The sequence below is a fragment of the Lithobates pipiens genome, unplaced genomic scaffold (assembly GCF_037356315.1).
Source record: "Lithobates pipiens isolate NorthernLeopardFrog02 unplaced genomic scaffold, aLitPip1_a1.2 Scaffold_8, whole genome shotgun sequence".
In the NCBI taxonomy this organism is placed as follows: domain Eukaryota; kingdom Metazoa; phylum Chordata; class Amphibia; order Anura; family Ranidae; genus Lithobates; species Lithobates pipiens.
This window is the reverse complement of record NW_027507903.1, coordinates 472,801,703-472,825,149: the sequence shown is the minus strand read 5'-3', so window position 1 is coordinate 472,825,149 and position 23,447 is coordinate 472,801,703. Positions and strand designations below refer to the sequence as shown.

Genomic DNA, 23,447 nt, shown 5'->3' with positions numbered 1-23,447 from the left:
GTAATTGCTTTATTTTAATTGCATTACCTTATTTCATTAAAGTTTTTTCATTTTCAGTTGTTTGTTTTTTTAATTATCTGGGGACGTTTTCTTTTTCATTATTTTTAACTTTGTATTTCATGTTTAACTATTTCAATAAAATGTCATTACTTTAGAAAAACCATATTACCTCTACAAAAAAATCCAAAAAAATGTATTACACATTGGAAATATTGGTATGACCATATTTAAAAAAAAACACAAAAAAATAAATACCATGGTATCTTAAAAAACTTTTTCTGTAATACTTTACACATTCCCTTTAAATGTAATAGTAATATAAAGTATACAGTATGTCACTCTTGTTACTGTTTACTGGAGATTACAGAGCACAGGAAAATTGTCGGAGCAGCTCTGACACCTACTGGTCATATTAGATGTAGCAGCTTTTTATGACAAAAAGTGTTGCCTTTATAAGTGTCCATTCACACTGCAATGTGTGCGTTGGGCGCATAAAAACGCATTTGCTTTAACATGTTTTTGCAAGCTGAGTTGCATTGCATTTTAAAATCTGATTTCTGAAATATTTCAAAACATTTTTTTCCAACTTCGCTTAGCTTTATTTGTAAATAAAACTGTCACTGACTTTGTTGACTTTTGCGATTATGGTCATTGCAATGAGCTCACATGCATTTACATTGCATTGCATTGTGAAAAAAAAAAGTTAATGTTAGGGTTACACTTGAAGTAACTAAAGGCAATTTTGTTTATTTTTTTTTGGATAGAGTAGAGAAGAAATAGAACCCCTGTTAGATTTTTATTGCTGTCTGTGCCCCCACAAGGGAGATTCATCTTCTCTATTTGTCTTTTTTTACCATTATCATTGAAATTGAAAGAGAGTGAAAGAAAATTCCATATTTTGGGTTGTCCCCAGAAAAGTAATAAAGGGGAAAACTTCCAATGGGGACACTAGTTCTGGTGACCTGGGGGTCCCTGAGGAATTCCCTTAATTTGCAGGGATTTCCTCTCACTTCCTGTTTGGCTATGGGACAGGAAGTGAAGGGAAATATCCGCAATGGGATGCAGATGGCCAAAAAGAAATCTGACAGTGGTTATAACCCACCCTTGCTTCATCCAAAATGAAAAAAAAATATGTTTTGCCTATAAATCCACTTTAAAGTAGAAATCCATACTAACACTATCTAATCCTAAACCTGCTGCCAACCCAGATACTAAGCCCTATATTAACTAACCTATAGAGGAAAGATGTCTATACTTACCAATTCTTAGGGTGCTTCGGTATAGTCATGTGATCTCCCCAGCGGTTGACTTCAGGGTAGAGGAGAGATCGCTGACAACGGGCTGCAATGCCTGGGTGGTGACGTCACCCATATACTTACTATGGGGCATCCATTGTCGGCTGTCCCTCCTCTCCCCTGAAGCTGGTGTTTGAAGCTGATCACATGACCGGACTGCACCCACAGAATAGGTCAGTAAACATTGCTGTTTGTTTATTGCGCACTGGTTCCCCACTGGCTCTAACACTGAGAAGCGAGCGATCGAACACTGCATGGTTCTCAGAGCTCCGTGAGCAGAGATCTGCTGTTAGTCAATGCTCTCTGCTCTGACCACCCCCCCCCCCCCTCGCTCATCGGAGCGCTGAGCTGTGGAGGGGTGGGAACGGATGGCTCAGGCTATCAGCGGCTCGCTTAGAAGCTGAGCCAGGTGCTGGTCCAGGCATGTGGGCGGATCCTGACTCCATTATCACGCTCTTGCCCGAGCCAGCTCTTTGATGTCAGCAGACAGTGGACTTCAGCCCACTGTCTGCCAAAAACGGATCACAGGAGTACGGAACGAACTGCACTCATGTGAACCATAGGAGGAGTACAGCCAAACGAGCTTTGGCTGTACTTCTCCTTTAAATGACTCATCAGCTGAGAACATGACATTAGACACAAAGAAAAAGAGAACCCTCAAGGTTTATAAACATAATCATGTCATCTCCATTTGAGCACTCACAGGCCAATTATATGCCTTTCCTGATAAAGACATGATTGGGTCTATTGGTAGGGTTAGCATAAAAGGTGGTCTTATTAAGAAAACCCTTGACCACTGGAACATAAAGATCACATCCTTCTCAAAAAACAAAGCCAGCTGTTTAACCGAATTTTGCCTAGGCAGCCCAAAAGCATTGCAAAATCTGAAGATCAAAAACAAACAAAAGGTCAGTGCTATACACCTGAAAACTAGCTGCTAACAAATAAAAGGCAATATACTCAAACTTCAATGATAGATCAAAACCTTATAAATTCAGTGCTTAAAATACAAACCCCATAAATATGCATTTCACATATTGCGTTCTCAGTGGCCCCTGAGGACACACTGTCCTGTGAAACGCATTGGATGGAGCTTGCGCCAGGACGTCATGCTGCCACAATTGAGGTCTGAGTGCCGGTGATCGATGTAAGTGTCAGCGGCTTGTTTTTAACTTTTTATGCAGTGTATTTGGATTCCATGTGTATACTCTTGCTGCTGCTCATAATAAAGTACTACACTATATGGTTGTCAGGGCTGGGCTCAGCTCTCCCTTCTCAGTGCTCAGTTTGCTCAGCTGTCGGTTAATTGCCAGTACTCATTGTTCCACAGTGGCTTACCTGGTGATCATTTCCTGCTCGTCAGCCAGCCCCTTCTGGCTAATCAAACTGCATGGTTCATTCCTTCCGTGCCTTCACCTTGGTCAAACATATCTGGAGACTCTCTACTGTGTTGCTGTTGAAAACTTGCCTGGCTGACAGTCAGGTCACCTGAGGCCAGGTGATGGATGCACACCGCTGGGGTTGTGGACTCTTCGGCTGGTTGTTGTGGATGGAGCTCTGGGTGGTTCAGGAAAGCAGCTCCACCTGAACACTGACACGGACCAAACAGGAAGCTAGAGCGTAAAATTCCCCAGGGAGCAGAGTCTAAGAGCCAGCAGGTATTCACCAGAGCCTCTAGTAGTGAGGATCAATTTGGCTGCAGCTGACTCCAGGTCGTGGCCCCCCAGGGTCTCTCAGCTCATGCTCACAGACTGGCTCTGGTGGACAGAGCAGAAGAAGCAGTTCAGCATTAAGCATATGGTAGTCAGGAGGACAAGCCAAGGTCGGGGCAACTAACAGACAGGGATGGTCAGGAAGGCACATCAAGGTTGGAGTTACTAGCAGACAGGAATGGTCAGAAGGACATGCCACAGTCAATTCACGGAAGTCAGAGATAACATACAGCAGGATGCCACACCAGAAGCCTAAACACAACTGTTGCTCATGCAAGGCTGGCTTGCAGTGCACGGTGTTAAATAGTGTTTCCTGTAAGAGGCATGCTGAGAGAAGATTACTTAAACATAAAGGTGTGAGAGCATGGTCCCTAAGCTGATGCACAGAGAGCTAAGCAAACAGACAGGACATGAAACATTACTGCAGATTCATGACACTGATGTCCCTTATGGTTCCTGATCCTGTCTGCTGCCTCCGACTATGCTGATCTCTGGCTTCCTGATTCCCTGTCGCCCCCCCCCCCCCCCCTTTTTCTTTTGTATGGACTGTAATGTATATATGTATGCACTTTGTATATTTTGTGTATTTGTGTATTTTTTGTTTTAGATGTTGATTAAACTATACAGTAACCAAGCCTTGATGAAGTGGCTATAGATTACAACCGCAAAACATTATGCCATATATACTGTATGTGTATCACTGTCTTATATTTTTGGGGATTCGCTCTACTCTTTTTATGTATATGTATGATATATATTTTCTTTTGTACGCCTGTTGTGGTTTATAATAAAATTTCAAATTTTATCTGTATGTGTGTTGTAATACATATATCTGGAGTTGACCATTTAACGCTCACTAGACATGTGCGATTAGTTTTGTACAAATTTAAAATTCGTATGAATTTCCTTAAATTTGTCCATTCAGAAATATCCGAAATACAAATTGCTATGCTTCTGAATTTTGTACGAAATTTCGTTTAGGAATTTCGGATCCAAATTCCGTTACAACGGAAGCGTGACTGGTGTTTTGTTGACCAATCAAAGGTTTTCTTCTGCTGCTGAGTGAGGGTTGGAAAAATTAAATTTTTTAATATGGGAGTGGGAGACTGGTACTGGCTAATACAAATCGGAACGGAACAAAACAAAACAAATTTATTGATGGCGCACATGTCTAACGCCCACTTGACACTTTTCCTCTTTTTTTATTTTTATATATCTATTTATGTATTTTGTCACGATAAAATTTAATGGAGTTTGTATTTTTAAATCTGAGGATGCTTTTTACAACATTTTGATGAACAAAATTTGTAATTTTTCTGTGCAACTTATTTCAGCAGAATAACGCTCGCTATCCATCACTACTTACCACACCCTGCCCACTTCCACTAGAGGAGGAGCAGCCAGCTAAACAGGCAGAGACGAAGGCCACGCCGTTATCACCGCACACAGGGTCCCAGACATCGGTAGGGCAGTTGCAGTTCAGGTTACAGTCCGCCGTTAAGTTATCTGAATAGGAAGTGCTCTCAATTCTGAAACACATGAAGATTTTTTGTGTGGATCAAACCCGCAGTGCAATAAATACACAGTAACATGTCTATGTTTAATATAATGGAAAAAGTTCTAATTTTTTTTGGGGGGGGGGGGGTTCTTTGTTTATGATAAAATTATTAAAAAATGTTCTCTTTTTTCCACCATTTGTATGAAAACTCATTTTTTGTACAAATTTACACAGAGTTGAGTGTTCTAGTTGTACAGCCCAGTGCTGCCTGCATGTTTATTGGAAGCCTCTGAGATGGTCAATGAGAACAGGTCTCCCTCTGCTAGGAGAGCGGTATGGGGTATCCCTCTTCTGATTTCTATAGCAGTGTGTGTAGTTTGATCTTCCCTGCTATCAATTTTTTTTCTTTAAGCCGGTATACTATAGATCACGTGTCAAACACAAGGCCTACAGGCTGAATCTGACCCGCCAGGCCCTTTCATGTGCCCCTTGCACACAGGGATTTTTTCAGCCAGAACGTGGTGGAACTCCATTCTGCCACCTCTGGCTCTCACCCTCCGCTCACCACTGTCATCTGTAAACACAGAAGACTTCTGTGTTTACAAGGGCAGCACTCATTGTGGGGCATGGCAGGGACAGATGCTGACTAATAAGCTCCCTGCAAGTGAGAGATAGAGGCAGAGCCACCTACGCTGTCAGGAGGTACTAGACAAGGACCGGGTAGGTGACATGTGCAGAAGCTTTTTGGGGGGAGGAGGGAGAGCTGAGGGCTGTGGAGGGAGATGTGTGCAGAGGTAGGGGATAGGGGGATGTGATGCAGAGGTCAGAGTGGAGGGTTGAGGGGTGGAAGTGAGATGTGGACAGCCTGTAAAAGAGAGCTGAACCTTGCTTTTTGTGCATAGCACACCCCTAAACCTTGCACCCTGTATGTAGCGCACCTCTAAACTCTGCACGCCATGTACTCCTGAACTCTGCACTCTGTAAATAATGCACTCTTTAATCCTGCACTCCCAAGTACCCCTATGTGTAGATGCGTAGTCTTACAGATGCAACCTGCCCTTTGAGGGCAGCCATAATGCTGATGAAATCCTCAGTGAAATTTAGTTTGAAATCCCTGCTATAGATCAGAAAAAGAAATGAAGAAAAAAAAAATGACTGTACCTTCACTTCAACACTGATACTTCTAGAATATTCTAATTGCTACCAAAATAACTGAATTAACCCTGACACTTCCAGGTTAATCTAGTTGGATCATAAGTGCTCAAGCCTTGCTTGAGAGTGGTTACAGGGTTTCCTCAAAAGACAGAACCCCACATAACATTATATTTGGGTTCCCAACATTTTCCCATTTCCTACCCATCATATGTCACAGTGAGTCCTGCCACTGTCGCATTCTTGCACAACATAGCGAAGGCCAGAAAATAAAGAAGATATTCTGCTATGGAGGTGAAAAAACCAATCTTGGCAGCCAGAAAGGTGGAGACCTTGTATTTCTTCATTAAAAATCCACCCAGGAAGTAGCCCACAGCAATGACAGGCAGGCTGTACACCCCTGCAGAGACAGGACATATTAGTTGACAGGGCCTCAGGGGAGGACATAGACAGCTATTCATCAAGTGATGTTCTTGGAGAGCTCCTGGTACCTCTGGATGTCCATGGGTTCCCCCCTAGTTCCCAGAGGTACATAAGCTCTTCAGTCTCTGAACGCACCTATCAAAAAAATGGCCTCTGATGCAGACTTCCCATACTGCTGCTCCAGGTATTTGGGGAAGAATGAAAATAAACCAACATAAGCGCTGAACTGAATGACTGTGACCAGAATGAACAGCATATAGACCTTATTCTTCAACAGATTCTTTAAAAAGAATAGAAATCCTGCAAGAACAAAGAAGGCTAAAATTAACAGCAGCTGATGGATTGTATATGTATTGTACATGTTGAATGATAATTTATTGGTTCCAAGTGATCATATGACACCATCACATTGCTAGCTTTCACTATGCTGGCTCTCTAACTGTTTGCATAAAATTATTTCCACTGCCAGCTTTAACGACACTTGTGCTGAGTGATCACATGACATCATGAAATGGCCAGCTTTATGAATATTAGCTCTGGCTGATCACATGACATTGCACTGCCAGTTTTTACCACATTGGCTTCAAATGATCACATGATATCATCAGACTACCAGCTTTTACTACATTGTCTCTCAGTAATCACACGACATCATAAGACTGTTAGCATTCACTACATTGAGTCTGAGTGGCCTCATGAGATCACTATATGAAATTATGACTGATCTCACCTTGCACTGTGAGTTCCTTGCTCTTGGCAGTCTCTGTATTGTTGTCAGGTACTGGTGGTTGCAGTGTCTCCCTCAACTCAGTCAGACCCTCTTCCCCCTCTTTGGGCAGAGTCTTTGGAAGAAAGCAGAATGGTACAGCAGCAAAGAGGTTGAGGACTCCACTGACCAGGAAACCCATCCACCAAGCTCCAACCCAACGCGTGTCTGTCATGGTTATAAATACCTCATCTGTAAGGAGAGAGGTGGTGAAATGATGTATACTCCTCAGACCTGGATAATGTCACTATTTCCTCATAATACCATTGGCTGTAATGAATAGCATTTAACCACAGAAATATCTGCCCTTAACGTGTGTAAATTCTAGAGAAATAAAAATGACCCACATGACTTTACCCAGATTTATGAAACCAACATCAACGAAGATTTGTGCCAAGTAAGACGCCAACAAGGAACCCAGCAGCGGCCCGAGGATGGACAGAGTTTGTATTATTCCTGCAGGACAGAGGAAGACAGGAAGACATCAGATACAGCATCAATTTTGTCTCTCGTAGGATTATGGGATGTCTACATGACAATCCCCATCTTAAGAAGCAAACATGCATAGGTACATATTTATGACAGCGTGCTATATGATATAATAAACCCCAGTAGTGTGGGAAGGACACTTTTGTGGCAGGGTTTCCATTTATCTGATCAATTACTGTACCAGATTTCAAACGAAGAAAAATGAAAAATTGAAAATATAATAAAAATTCATGCCTCTCTCATTAAATACAACTTACCAATATAAAAGGGTGAGTTTTCCACTTTTGCAAAATCATCCACATAGGAGAGTCCCAGAGGCTCTACTGGGGTCTCACCAATTCCTTGTAGAATATTTCCAAGCAGAACAAAAATCCACATGAAGGATTCGGAGGAGCCCGCTGCACACTCTGCCAGAGAAAGAGACCGCAGCATGATGAAAGGATAGAGGTACGAGGGAAAGACATAATCACAGAAATTCCCAGATCAACTCACCAACCACTCTGCTTACCAACCAAATTAACCTGTCTAACAGTATGCGTTAAAAAAGGGGTTTAGTTAGCACACATTTACATGCTTAAGCTGCAGAGCCACTTCATGGCACACAGTATTTTCTGCGGTCCTAGCTCCTGTAAATTTATGAAAGTCTCCACAGTGGAAGCAGATGCATTCTAATGGATAGATAGAGGCAGTGGCGTAGGGTGGGTTGTCAGCACCCGGGGCAAGACAAGTAATTTGCACCCCCTAACCTGTGGACTTTTAGCACTCCCCGAGTCCCTTCACTTACAATAGTACTGACCTACCTGATTCCTATACCGACCATTACACACTACACTGACCACTATACTATACTGTCCACTACACTGAGAACTACACTGACAACTACACTATACTGTCCACTATACTGTGCACTACAGAACACTGAGAACTACACTGTCCACTTTACTATACTACTATACTGTCCACACCACTACACTGACCACTATACTATACTGTCCACTACACTGAGAACTACACTGACCACTAAACTGACCACTACGCTGACCACTATACTGTCCACACCACTACACTGACCACTACACTGTCCACTACACTACACTGACCACTATACTGTCCACTACACTATACTGACCACTACACTACACTGACCACTACACTATACTATACTGTCCACTACACTGACCGCTACACTACACTGACCACTATACTGTCCACACCACTACACTGACCACTACACTGTCCACTACGCTACACTGACCACTATACTGTCTACTACACTGCACTGACCACTATACTGTCCACTACACTACACTGACCACTATACTGTCCACTACACTACACTGACCCCTATACTGACTATAATACACAGTACACTACACTACACTGACCACTATACTGTCCTGCCAATAGTCTTCTTATACTGACACTACATATACGGCGCCCCTCTCCCCCCCCCCCCCCCCAGCCCGTGTCAATCCATGCCTCATCTTCTCCTTCATGTCCTGCATAGGTCCGGACTCCGGTGGATAGGAGGAGAATACAGCGGCCCCAGTGGCTCACACTTTCCAGTGCTTGTCTCCCCCGGGCACTGGTCATCATGTTCAGTGTTTCCTGGCGCACTGTGATTGGGCGTATGGGAGTCATGTGCAGAGGCGGGACTTCAGGAGCGATTGCGGACAGGCCAGCCCCCACACTGCACATAACCCCCATACGCCAATCACAGGGCGCCGGACACTAAACATGGCGGCCGGAGCGCAGGGGGACACAGGAAATTCAAATTAGGTGGAGGCAGCCATTAGTGGCACTACTGGCACGAAATTGCGACCCCCCTAAATGTCGTACCCGGGGCCACGGCACACCCCGCAACTCCCCACGCTATGCCACTGGATAGAGGGCAGGTGAACCTGGAGGTAGCCCACCCCTCCTGAAAGGCAGAGGGGTGCACTGGACACCCAGCACATAGCACAATGGCAGCAAAGGTGTCCAGTGTGTCCCCTCACCAGTATACCATCAGTAACAAACAAATGGCCCCTGCCCCACCTATAACTGGCCTTCACAGCAAGGAGCACATGGAAGGGCAACACATGAAAGACAAAACCAGAGAAATTCCCAGCTCAACTCACTAACCAGTCTACTTACCAACCCATTACACATTTGCAAACACATGTGTAAGTTTGGACTGCAGGTAATACAAGGTGCCGTGAAGAGGCCTTGCAGCTTACGCATGCGTTTGCAAATGTGTGCATACTAAACCCGTTTTTTACGCATACTGTTAGACAGGTTAATTTGGTTCATCAGCAGAGTTGAACTGGGAATTTCCTCTGGTTTTGTCTTTCATGGGTTGCCCTTCCATGTGCTCCTTGCTGTGAAGGCCAGTTATAGGTGGGGGCAGGGGCCATTTTGTTTGGTATAGAGGTATAAAGGAGCCTTGTCAGATTTGATGAACTACTAAGAACCTGATTCTAGAAGTTACCTTCCGGGAAGTCCAAATCAGTGGAGGGACGGCTGTGATTGGCCAGACACAAGTGTGCATGAGATGTCATATTGTCTGATGTGTAGTCGGCAGCTCTGTCAAACTGATACCTGCATAGGACAGAAAATCAGTTAGGGTTAATATAATGCTTTACATTTAATTTAAAGCCCAACTCCAGGAATATGTTAAATTGTCCCTTGCAGTGGGGATGCACCTTCTCTGCAAGGGTTAATTGCTCATTTTGTCCAGGGGAGAGGAGAAATAGTTTACTTACCTAATCCTCTGCTCCCTGGTAGATGGCGCTCCCCCATGCTCCGGCTGTGGACTGTCCCTCAGCATTAGGGTTGCTGCTTTTTCTTCAAGCCAAATCTGAACACTTTAGTGGTGCACAGTACATTTCTTTTTGTTTTAGTATACACTATAGGATTGTAACAGACCTGGGACACCTTTGGGCACTCCAAAGAGAATAGTAATGCAGTGCACATAGTGCCCCCTCACCCTCCTCTCAAGCCCTGTTCCGAGCCACATTCCTGTCTGAATAATGTTTCCTGGTTTCAGGTGGACTGCAACCCTGACACATGATTCAAAACCTGGACTGTCTTGGTGAATACCAGATAGGTTGCAACCCTACTCAGCATCCTCACGTTCAGTGCATGGCTATGGACCCTGCTTTGGTCTTCATGAAGTCAGGATCCTAGACAACTGGATTGTGGGGGGAAGAACCTGAGGGGGATCAGTCTAGCTGCGGAAGCAGTGGAGGATCAGGTAAGTAAATATTCCTATTTTGTTCCTCTAGGCCAAAACCTGTAATTCACCCTTGTAGTGTAGGCACAGTCCCTGCATGGGTTAATTTTTTGTTGTCCAAAGTTGGGCTTTAAGGGTTCCATTACATTCTTAGGTGTGTTCAGCCCTGACCTCTCTTAAATATTTATCTCTATTGCACCTATAAATTTAAATAATCTTTACTGAATATTACTAATAATATTCAACACTAACCTTCAGGCAAACAGCATCCTACATACAGTATACACAGATAGTAAGGAATATGGAATTATGTTCAGACAGTCTTGTGATCCAGACACTCCTGAGAAACAGCATAGCCACAGTTGGGTTTCTTCAACATAGTAAAAGAATACAGCTCGGTCACCTACTCACCCTCAGCCTGTCATTTGACCATGAAGGAGAAGCAACACCTTGGTGAGGTCATCACTCTCCTCATTTATATTCAGTGCCGGTGTTCTGGATTGCATAAGTGTGAACACCCATGCGATCCGATTTCAGTGCGGACCAATAAAAGGGTCCCACACCACTTTGGTGTGAATGCGATGCGATTTCAGCCATACAGCTTGTATGGCTGAAATCGCATCGCACAGACATCGCATGTGATCTGTACAGCAGTGCAGTGTGAATCACATGCGAAGTCTGTCATCACACTAGTGTGAATCGGGCCTCAAACTGTTGTCTGTCAGCCCAGATCCCTTGTCTCCCAATACTGCCCTGCCCTCTTCCTGTCTGATTGAAGCTATGTAGGGGGTCACAAGTTGCTTAAATCAACATGGATTCAGTTCGTTTGTATAACTGAGTGATACATATTTAGTATACTGTATACTGTATCTGACATCACAGACCTTTCCAGTTAATTATTATTTTTCATTCTCACCTCTTCATAATAAAATGGGGTAGCGCCGTCACACAGCTGCCCACAAACATGATTAAACATCCGATGGCGATCATTCTCGGCCGATGTAATTTTGCTCCAAAGTAGCTGACCAAAGTGATAACCAATAAATTGCCTAGCAATAAATAGAAGGAAAATAATCAGATCCACCCCAGCGCGTTATAAAACGATGCAAACTGTTTTTAGACCCCATAAACACTATTAGATTTTCTGCAGATTTTTGTCTTCAGATTTACCAAAACCATGTACTATGAGGTCAAACCTCAAGAGTTTCAATTTGTATGCAATCAGGCAGGCCCTTGCACTACATGGTTTTGGTGAATCTGAAGACAAACATCTGCAGAAAATCTAATAGTGTGTATGGGGCCTTATTTTCTGCTGTGTACTGGATTTAAGTGATACATTTTCCTCAGTTTGTGAAATCTGGAAAACCACATTGGATAGCAGAGGAAGAGGAAAAGTGGTAAAAAGTAAGACGTCAAACAATGCAACAAAAATTGATTATAATAATAATAATCATACATTATGTAGACATGTCACTGGAGAAGTGATCGAGGGGGTGTACATCTCACCTAGGTTGCTACACAGTGTGAGATGGTAAATCCAGGATGGATCAGTTTCTCAGCAGCGATATGCTGCTGAGTTGTTATTTAATTTTGCCGGGCCTGGGTTTATATGGAATGGCAGGTAGGTTTGGTAGAGGGACCTGTCATTCCACATCCCCCGATCCAGTTCTGGGTTTGGGATCAGGTGAGCTTGGATCCTAATTAGCCTGGGAAGCTAAAGGCTCTGTAGGGTCTGCAGGTGATTGCTGCTCAGCCAGGGAATGAACAATCTGTGTGTTGAAGGAAGCTGCAAGCACTGCCACTGCTGGAGCTAAAACCCACCCTGCGATATCCAGGTGAAAGACGCTGTGTTTGTAAGTGTCAGATAGGTGAGCAGAACCTGTTAGTAAGCGCCCAGCCGGGCTAGGACTTTTATTTTTGTTGTACTTAGAAAGCACGGTGTTGCTGTATATTTTGTTTGCTGGACTGTTTGTACCACGAATAAACGCCAAGATCTGCTTTATAAATTCCAAGTCTGCTGTGAACTGTCTCCAAACACACCCTACCCCGGGAAGATCCCTTACAATTGGTGTTCGAATGCGGGCAAAGTCGGTTGCTAGGGGCAACGGTGTGGACAGACTTGGCTACAGCTGCTTATGTCTTGGGTGAAAGCTGCAATGACACTCCAGGAACAGTCCAGCAACATGGAGGAGATGCTGAAGCAGTTTATGCAAGTGAGTTTGCAACAACAGCAGGCTCAGACAGAGGCCAATAGACGACATGAACAGTCCATGGCTGAACAACAGCAGATGATCGCTGCACAACAGCAGGCTCAGATAGAGGCCAATAGACGACATGAACAGTCCATGGCTGCACAACAACAACTTATTGAGCACCTGATAGCAAATCGAGAGGCGCCTGTGGTGATGGGAGCCGCTCCAGAGATTTTTTCTGGGAGAAGGACTGTGCAGAAAGCGCTGCAAAAGATGACTGCTGAGGACGATGTTGAGGCCTATCTAACAGTATTTGAGCGCGTGGCTGAGCGAGAGAAGTTACCAGCCGCTGAGTGGGCAGAAGTAATTGCGCCCTATTTAACAGGTGAACCCCAAAAGGCCTACTATGACCTCAGTGAGCAAGAGGTTAAGGACTATACTCGGCTAAAAGAGGAGATACTTGCCCGACTAGGAGTTACTACTGCAGTCCGTGCCCGGAGGGTACGCAACTGGAGCTACAGTCTCGGACAAATCAGCGAGGTCCCAGATGTATGACCTAATCCATTTGGCAAGAAAGTGGTTGGAGCCAGACATTTCTACTCCTGCACAAATCCTAGAGAAGGTCGTGATGGATCGCTACCTCCGAGCCCTTCCTACTGACTTGCAACGCTGGGTGGGACAAGGTGATCCTAAGAATGCAAACGAACTTGTCAACCTTGTGGAGAGGTTCCAGGCGACTGAGGACTACCTCCGTGATGTTCCTGCAGCATCTTCACCTCCCCGGAGCGCCAGATCTGTGCCGTCGGCTGGTAAGAGACTTCCATCTATTGGGGGAGTGTGGAGGGGTGCTGATGGGGGGAAAAGGGCTCAAGTGGTGTCTCAGGGACAAAAGACTGGTGATGGTCCCGGGTGGCTAAGGGGCTCTCGAAAAGACTCCTTGCCAAAGAGACCAGGCCCTATCCAGTGTTGGAGATGTCATGAGGCGGGACACGTGTCGGCCCATTGCCCTCTTACCTCTGAACCCATGGAATGTGACGCTAGCCGGCGTCAGTCGCTATTTGCGGAACCATCTTGTGCTGCAGTTCCTGGACTAGAGACTGAACCGCAAATCTGCGATATTACAATCAATGACTTTCCTGTTAAAGCGTTAATGGACTCAGGAAGCCTTGTAACCTTGGTGCATGCTAGCCTGGTGACTGGGGACTTAGAGTCTAAAAAGCATATGAGTGTTGTGTGCATACATGGTGATACAAAAATGTACCCTATAGTGCTGGCTAAAGTCGGGACTGAACAAGGCACCGTACAATTTGAAGTGGGTGTGGTTAAAAACCTCATGCATAATGTAATATTGGGGCGCGATTTTCCATTATTCTGGGCTCTCTGGGAAAAAAGAAAAATCCCCAAAAGGAGTGAGGATACCTCTAAGGGGGTTGCCTTGTCCACTGTGAATGATAAAAGTATGCAGGATGAAAATGATTGTTTTCCTTTACAGGTCCTGGCTGGGGAGGAGGAGGCTCCTCCCACTGAGCAAAATATACTAGATTTAGAGGTGTCTAGCGATAATTTTGGGACTGCACAATTACAGGACCCCACTCTCAAAAATGCGAGAGAGCAGGTTGCTGTTATGAACGGGGTACCTCAGGAACCAGATGCTGAAAAAAGATTTCCACATTTTTCGGTGACTAATGATCTTTTCTATAGAGTTAATAAGGTTAAGGATGAGATTGTGGAACAGCTTCTGGTACCTAAGCCGTACCGGCGTCAGGTGCTTGACATGGCACATAACCATGTTCTTGGGGGACACTTGGGGACTGACAAAACGCGAGAGAGGGTTCTCCAGAGGTTTTTTTGGCCGGCCATATATGATGACATTAAAAAATACTGTGAGTCGTGCCCCACATGTCAGGTTAGTGCCCCAGTGTCACATTTTCGCAGTCCTTTGGTTTCGCTCCCTATTATAGAGGTGCCTTTTGAGCGTATTGCCATGGATTTAGTGGGTCCCATTGTAAAGTCAGCTAGAGGACACCAGTATATTTTGGTAGTCCTGGATTATGCGACCCGCTATCCTGAGGCTGTACCCTTAAGAAACACTGCATCTAAAACAATTGCACGTGAGTTGTTTTATATGTTCTCTAGGACTGGGATCCCCAAAGAAATCCTAACTGACCAAGGTACGCCATTTATGTCGAAAGTAATGAAGGAATTATGCAGACTATTTAAAATCTCACACATCCGTACCTCTGTGTACCACCCCCAGACGGACGGATTGGTGGAGAGATTTAATAAAACTTTGAAACATATGTTGAAGAAAGTGGTGGCAAAAGATGGTCGTGACTGGGATCATTTATTACCCTACCTCATGTTTGCTATTAGGGAGGTGCCCCAAGCGTCCACAGGGTTCTCACCATTCGAGTTGGTCTATGGTCATCACCCTAGGGGTCTACTAGACATTGCAAAAGAGACATGGGAGAATGAGTCCACACCATACAAGAGTGTTATTGAGCATGTAGCACAAATGCAGGACCGTATAGCCACTGTAATGCCCCTGGTAAGGGAACACCTCCAGAGAGCTCAAGAGGCCCAAAGTAGAATTTACAACCGGTCCGCAAGAATCAGGACATTCAACCCAGGCGATAGGGTCCTTATACTAGTCCCCACTGTTGAGAGTAAATTCTTGGCGAAGTGGCAAGGTCCTTATGAAATTGTTGAAAAGATCAGTGAGGTGAACTACAAGGTGCACCAACCAGGTAGAAGGAAGCCTTTCCAAGTTTATCACATAAACTTGATCAAGCCCTGGAAAGACAGGGAATCCTTGGGGGCGACAAATACTGTTAATAATTTGTCACAACCAATCCCTCCAGTCAAGGTAGGTGATACTCTATCAGTGTCACAGAAACAGGAGGCTCAGGAATTTTTACAGAAAAACAAAAACAAGTTCTCTGACCTCCCAGGGCGTACACACCTCATCCATCATCACATTGAAACTGAGCCTAGAAGCAGAGTAAACCTTAAGCCCTATAGGATACCCGAGGCACGTAGGGAAGCCGTATCTGCCGAGGTAAAACGTATGCTTGCTCTGGGGGTAATTGAGGTGTCACAGAGTGAATGGTCCAGCCCAATTGTGCTAATCCCAAAGCCCAATGGAACTTGGAGGTTCTGTAACGATTTCAGAAAGTTGAATGAGATCTCCAAGTTCGATGCGTATCCTATGCCCAGGGTAGATGAGTTGATTGAGAAGTTGGGTAACGCCAGGTACATAACCACCCTCGATCTCACAAAGGGCTATTGGCAGATTCCACTTTCTGACGAGGCTAAAGAGAAAACTGCTTTCTCCACCCCTGATGGGCTATTCCAGTATGTAGTGATGCCGTTCGGGTTACATGGAGCGCCTGCAACTTTCCAGAGGTTGATGGACTTGATTCTGCGACCACATCGTGATTACTCAGCCGCCTACCTCGATGATGTGGTCATTTTTAGCCCTGATTGGGAAAGTCACCTCTGTAAGGTACAGGCCGTGTTGGATGCCATAAGTGATGCAGGGTTGACCATAAATGCCGAGAAGTGTGCTCTAGCCCTAGAAGAGGCCAAATATCTGGGCTACATTGTTGGAAGAGGATTGGTTAGGCCACAGCTAAATAAAATTGAGGCAATACAGAATTGGCCTAGACCCCTGACAAGGAAACAGGTTAGAGCTTTCCTGGGTATTACGGGTTATTACCGTAGATTTGTGCCGAACTTTGCATCAGTTGCTGCTCCGCTAACTGACTTGACAAAGGGCGGAAAGACAGCAATGGTCACGTGGACCCCAGAGGCCGAGGAGGCTTTCCAAAGCCTTAAGTCTGCCTTGTGCCAACCACCTGTGTTAGTCACCCCCGATTTCAGGCGAGAATTTCTGGTCCAGACAGATGCCTCTAGCACAGGCTTAGGTGCAGTACTCTCACAAGTAGTGAATGGTGAGGAGCATCCGGTGACGTACTTGAGTAGAAAACTAACCCCGGCCGAGAAAAATTATGCCATTGTGGAGCGAGAATGTTTGGCAGTGAAGTGGGCCCTAGAATCTTTAAAGTATTACTTGCTAGGCAGGAAATTCAAGTTGGTGACAGACCATGCCCCCCTAACATGGATGAAGTTAAACAAGGAGAGAAATGCAAGAGTGACTAGATGGTTTCTCTCCCTACAAAACTTTAATTTCACTGTGGAACACAGGCCAGGGAAATTACAGGCAAATGCTGACGCATTGTCAAGGGTAAGTTGTCTGTGGGGACAAAAGGCTCAGCCCTCCGGTCTGAAAAAGAGGGGGGGGATATGTAGACATGTCACTGGAGAAGTGATCGAGGGGGTGTACATCTCACCTAGGTTGCTACACAGTGTGAGATGGTAAATCCAGGATGGATCAGTTTCTCAGCAGCGATATGCTGCTGAGTTGTTATTTAATTTTGCCGGGCCTGGGTTTATATGGAATGGCAGGTAGGTTTGGTAGAGGGACCTGTCATTCCACATCCCCCGATCCAGTTCTGGGTTTGGGATCAGGTGAGCTTGGATCCTAATTAGCCTGGGAAGCTAAAGGCTCTGTAGGGTCTGCAGGTGATTGCTGCTCAGCCAGGGAATGAACAATCTGTGTGTTGAAGGAAGCTGCAAGCACTGCCACTGCTGGAGCTAAAACCCACCCTGCGATATCCAGGTGAAAGACGCTGTGTTTGTAAGTGTCAGATAGGTGAGCAGAACCTGTTAGTAAGCGCCCAGCCGGGCTAGGACTTTTATTTTTGTTGTACTTAGAAAGCACGGTGTTGCTGTATATTTTGTTTGCTGGACTGTTTGTACCACGAATAAACGCCAAGATCTGCTTTATAAATTCCAAGTCTGCTGTGAACTGTCTCCAAACACACCCTACCCCGGGAAGATCCCTTACAATAAGTATATAATATTTAACCCCAATTTGTGTTTTGCCAGTGGGGGACTGGATTATAAGAGAGCTTTCACGCTATGGTAGCACTTCAAATAAACAGCCCAAGCCTGCACATTACACTGACAGATGCTCAGTCAAAACTATGTGCAGGACAGAGCTGTCACTTTGGCAGCCATTCTGTAGTGAGAGTTGAACAGTATGGTAAGCAGGAGAAGATCAGTGAACTGCTTTTCATTAATCTCCTCTGTGACCAGAATACCTGCAAGGTTCTCACCTTCAAGCCAGCTCACGTACGGATCATCGATTCTCTGTCTCTGATTTGTTTTAAATTGACACATGGGAGACATCAGGGGTCTAATAGACCTCTGATAGCTTGGTAAAGAGTATCTGCAGGCAAAAAAAATAAAAAATAAATATATATACAGTATCTCACAAAAGTGAGTACATCCTTCACATTTTTGTAAATATTTTATTACATCTTTTCATGTGACAATACTGAAGAAATTTCAATGTCCAAATTGGGCCCAAAGTGTCAATATTTTGTGTGGCCACCATTATTTTCTTGCACTGCCTTAACCCTCTTGGTTTACCAGAGCTTCACAGGTTGCCACTGGAGTCCTCTTCCACTCTGCCATGACGACATCACAGGTGGATGTTAGAGACCTTGCGCTCTTTCACCTTCTGTTTGAGTATTCCCCACAGATGCTCAATAGGGTTTAGGGAGGGGATCATGCTCTGCTTCAGTATGTCACAGTAAATGTTGGCATTCATGGTTCCCTCAATGAACTGTAGCTCCCCAGTGCCAGCAGTACTCATGCAGCCCCCCGACAATTACAGTCCCACCACCATGCTTGACTGTAGGCAAGACAGACTCCTCACCTGGTTGCACACACGCTTGACACAATCTGAGCCAAATTAGGTTATCTTGGTCTCATCAGACCATAGGACATGGTTCCAGTAATCCATGTCCTTCGTCTGCTTGTCTTTAGCAAACTGTGGGCTTTCTTGTGCATCATCTTCAGAAGAAGCTGCCTTCTGGGATGACAGCTATGCAGACCAATTTGATGCAGTGTGTGGCGTATGGTCTGAGCATTGACAAGCTGACCCCCCACCCCTTCAACCTCTGTAGCAATGCTGGCAGCACTCATACCTCTATTTCCCAAAGACAACCTCTTGATATGACGCTGAGCACGTGCACTCAACTTCTCTGGTCGCCCATGGCGAGGCCTGGACTGAGTGGAGCCTGTCCTGTTAAACTGCTGCATAGTCTTGGCCACCGTGCTACAGCTTAGTTTTAGGGTTGTGGCAATATTCCTATAGCCTAGGCCATCTTTTTTTAGAGCAACAATTCTTTTTTTTTTTTTAGATCTCCAGAGAGTTATTTGCCATGAGGTGATCAGTATGAGAGAGTGAGAGCAATAACACCAAATTTAACACACCTGCTCCCCATTCACATCTGTGACCTTGTAACACTAATGATTCACATGACACCGGGGAGGGAAAATGGCTAATTGGGCCCAATTTGGACATTTTCACTTAGGGGATTACTCACTTTTGTTGCCAGCGGTTTAGACATTAATAGCTGTGTGTTGAGTTATTTTGAGGGGACAGCAAATTAATACTGTTATACAAGCTGTATACTCATTACTTTACATTGTAGCAAAGTGTATTTTCTTCAGTCTTGTCACATGAAAAGGTATGATAAAATATTTGCAAACATGTGAGGGGTGTACTCACTTTTGTGAGATTCTGTATATATATATATATATATATCGTAGCAGATTTCAATGGAGCCGGTTCACACATGTCCAGGGAGGCCGCAGTCGAAGCTTCATGTTGGTTCAAGATTATTTGTATAATATATGAGTTTAGACATAATAAGAACTTAATAAGAATTTAAAAAAGGAAGTGGTTCCTACAAGGGCCATGCGAACACTGCTTAATGTCTTGTTCTTTTACGCTAAGAAAGCTATTTTATTGACATGGAAAAAAACAGAGGCTCCGTGCCTCTCAGCCTGGAAGGGCTTGGTAAATACAATGCTACCTTATTACAAGGCCACATATGAAAGTAGGGGTTGTTTGCGGAAATTTGACAAAATATGGCATTCATGGTTTAATTCCAGCACTACTGTGGGATAGGGTGATAGCCTGAGGCCTGTTGATCTGGACACAAATTAGGCGAGATTTTATCGGTCTGGAACTCAATGGCGTAGTCCGGGGGGAAATCACCCCCTAAAATGGTGGGATAGATCTATGTGATATTTCTACATATACAAGACCCTAAAGAAAATGAGAATCCAACTATTTGAAGTGCCCTCGCAACTTTACACATGTACTGCCAGTTTTTCCTTCTTCGTCTCTCTACTTTAATTGTTTCGTATTGTTTTCTTGTACTTTTAAGTATCTTCATTGTCAGATACTGAACTTGTAATTTCTCTTGTCGAAAATTTTGAATAAAAATATTGGAAAAAAAAAAGAAAATGAGAATCCGTAGAACGGTCGAGATGTGACGGGGAAGGGGGGGGGGGGGGAAGGGGATTGTTTGTTAGTAAGTTTAAGATTGTTGTTAGATAACTGTGGGCCTTATGGCCCGGATGTGGATGAGGCCGTGTGGGCACATCCACTGCTGTATGTTTGCTATAAAACCAATAAAAAGATAAAAAAAAAAAAAAAAGAATTTAAAAAAGGAGATTAGTAAGAAAATAAATATAAATTGTAAAATCAAATGAGAGGAAAATAAAAATAGAAATTAAAAAAAATCAAAGCGAAATAAAATGTGTAAAATATTAAGAGCAGCTAATATACGGTAGCTAAGAGTAAGGGTCATATAGAATTAAATCTACCAATGTAATCTATGCATCTAAAGAAGTTTTATAGACGAACCATGGGTTCTATTTTTTATCGAAAGTTTTCTGTGTATTGTTTATTGCGTGATAGAGTTTAACATATTGTATATTATATCTATAACACATGCATGAAAGTCTATCCTTTTCAATCATTTATACACATATGTATATCATATGTAATTGACATCCTTCCATATGATTCATGTTTGTTAACAATATCTTTTCAATAAAAAGTTTGTAATCAAAAAGATGAAAAAATTTGCACCTGAATTACTCAAAACCACACCGGATGTGTCTGAACCTACCATCTAAATCGCAAATACACATTTCACACTCTTGGACATCTTATTCACAAATCTCTGGACCCCATCAGTGACCCAGGCCTATAGTTTTGTAACATATTATAAAATTTACCAATATCAAAGCTGCCATCGATGACCCCGACCAGCTTGGAGGGGATATTAAAACGTCTCTCTATCTGGGTGATCATGCTGCGGGAATAGACAAGTGCCAAAGATTTGGTGATGTAGGCAAAGGACAAGGAGATGAGAAAAACCTGAAAGTACAGGGAAAGACACCATGATAAATCTCATGAGGGCAAGTAGTAATGAGGGGTAATAAAGGAGAACTAGTCTCTGAGGTCTGACACTCCTCTCTTCATGTAGCCGAAATGCTGGCACTTGTAGTTCTGCAGCACCAGGAAAAGCCTAACCTTAGATAAATGACTTCCTAATTGCTGACACAGAAATGTGCTGAGAAAACAACAATTTGGCTGTCACTGTGTCATTTGTGCAGCCACACCTCAGGTCACAGAACGGCGCTGCAATTATACTGAAATTGTATCTTATTGCCCTAATTGTGTATCTACAACATGTATATGGCACATAATCAGTAATCATGACTCAAGAATTCTTTCCATGTGAACTCATTCACTTCCTCTGGATCTATAGTATAGCCTTTTACACTGAGGCGCCTTTAAGGCAATTTCAGGCTAAAAAAAGCGCCTGAAAAACTTGCGAAAACCTATTTCCATTCAAATCAATGAATACTTTCACACTGGAGCAGTGTGCTGGCAGGGCGATGAAAAAACATCCTTCTCCATTGAAATGGATGGAAATCTCTTCAAAAGTGCCTGAAAAGCTCTTCAAAAGCGCTCAGTGTTTTACTAGCAGTTTAGAAGTGCCTCAGTGTGAAGGGGGCCTTATACTCAGTGGGCAGTATAGTATAGTTCGAAGAATGGAAACCTCCTCCATTTAACAGGAATTGTCTTACATTTTCCACTGACTGAAGTGACATAAACAGAACGAACAGCAGAAAACGGGCTTAAAGAACAGGCTGAGAATGGGCTTAAAGTGTCTTTTAATAGACTTAAAATAGGGTTGTCATCAGATACTGTATATTATTTCAGGTTAGCTTCATTCACGATAAAGCCATCCATATACTGTTTGAAATTAGGCCTATTTGGCAGGGAACAAACATATTTTGATCAGTATGTGGCTGTCCCTGTTCAACAAAAGTTGATAATGTAATCGAATGGACAAGTTGGAAAACTCTCTTCCCAATCAGCCGCTGCAGCTAATGATCAGTGTATTCTAACAGAAGTGGAAGCCACGGTCAGAATACAATGTCCCAGCGGGGGGACCATTGACTCAACAAAATTAAACTAATAGTGTATTGCCAGCTTAAAGGAGAAGTAAAACCAAAGCTCATTTGGCTGTACTTCTGTGGATCACAGGAATTAAATTTGTTCTGCATTTCTGTGACCCATTTTCAGCCTGCTGTTGACTGACGAGCCACTCCAGGCTGGGGAAAGATCAAGACAATCTGGGCCTCAGTGTCATGGTCAGCAGGCTTTAATACATTCTGGGAGACATTGCCCTTAGACAGGACCATCCCCAGTATAGGGTTTAAGGCTCTGGGTTATTAACTTATTATCACCGGTATATCACATTATACAGTGCCTTGAAAAAGTATTCATACCCATTGAAATGTTCCACATTTTGATTACAACCAAAAAACATAAATGTATTTTATTGGGATTTTTTTGATGGACCAACACAAATTGGCACATAATTGTGAAGTGTAGCAATGTGGATTGCAATTTCAAAGCATAGCAATTCCCCGTCATTTCCGTATTGTCCCTCTAGTGCCCAGAATCACTAATTGACCTCATATTTGTGAGTCGACCCAAAAAGGACTGTGGGATTAGTAGTCCCTCATAATGGCAATTGCTCTATATGATTATGCAGCTGGACTTCATTAGCCCAGGGACCCCTGCTATCACCAGGAGGAATGCTGGGCAGAGCATAAAAGAGATCAGAGAGGGTGTTTCATTTTCTGATGGAAAAAAATAAACTGTAACATTTTTGCAGACTTTGCTTACTCCCCGAGTCTGAGTGATGTAAAAGATATATATGCTAAATTTCAAGAAGATTGGATAATATTTAGGTGAGGTTGCACTCTTTGATCTGTTTTGTAAAAGTAGGCCAAAAATATGATTTTTCAATGTTAAGTCTTTTATTGTGAAAACTATAAATCACAAACTTAAAATACTATTAAAAGTATACACTATGATTAATAGGTAATATGATAGGCAAAACATGTGTTATATTAATCAACTTTGAATGATGCAATCCCTTGTATTCTGTTACGTCGTGGATCCCAAATAATTCAAATAACGTCTTTGTTTTATTAGTAACGAAATAGCTCAGGTCTTTTCCTTCAAAAAACATGTTTTTACCCTCTAATCGTTTCACTTCCTTTTTCTTTGCAGGTTTGAATTCTAAAATTCTAGAATTCAAATTTTTTTTAATATTTTCCTTAACAGCCTGAGTAATACGTTCGTCCAAAAAAGCCAATCCTATGTTTGTTTCTGACAGATACCAAAGGTGTCTCTTAGCAACTGTGAGAGCACATTTTTCGAAGTCTGCATCTGGGTAAGTGCTCAAAAGCTG

At 43.5% G+C, this 23,447-nt stretch overlaps 1 protein-coding gene across 6 annotated transcripts in view; it reads right to left on the bottom strand.

The window, feature by feature from the left end:
• Nucleotides 1-23,447, bottom strand: part of LOC143960267 (solute carrier organic anion transporter family member 1A2-like) — a 56,574-nt gene that overhangs the window by 18,972 nt on the left and 14,155 nt on the right. For 3 of the 6 annotated variants that reach the window (XM_077468676.1, XM_077468674.1, XM_077468675.1), the window contains exons 3-11: nucleotides 20,908-21,049; nucleotides 11,466-11,598; nucleotides 9,806-9,915; nucleotides 7,593-7,742; nucleotides 7,204-7,302; nucleotides 6,811-7,038; nucleotides 6,216-6,380; nucleotides 5,862-6,057; nucleotides 4,374-4,536 (exon numbers count right to left, since the gene is read on the bottom strand). In XM_077468676.1, coding sequence (XP_077324802.1) covers nucleotides 4,374-4,536; nucleotides 5,862-6,057; nucleotides 6,216-6,380; nucleotides 6,811-7,038; nucleotides 7,204-7,302; nucleotides 7,593-7,742; nucleotides 9,806-9,915; nucleotides 11,466-11,598; nucleotides 20,908-21,049 — 1,386 coding nt within the window. The remainder of the gene's footprint in view (nucleotides 1-4,373; nucleotides 4,537-5,861; nucleotides 6,058-6,215; nucleotides 6,381-6,810; nucleotides 7,039-7,203; nucleotides 7,303-7,592; nucleotides 7,743-9,805; nucleotides 9,916-11,465; nucleotides 11,599-20,907; nucleotides 21,050-23,447) is intronic. The other 3 variants (XM_077468680.1, XM_077468677.1, XM_077468678.1) reach the window with 1 other exon arrangement.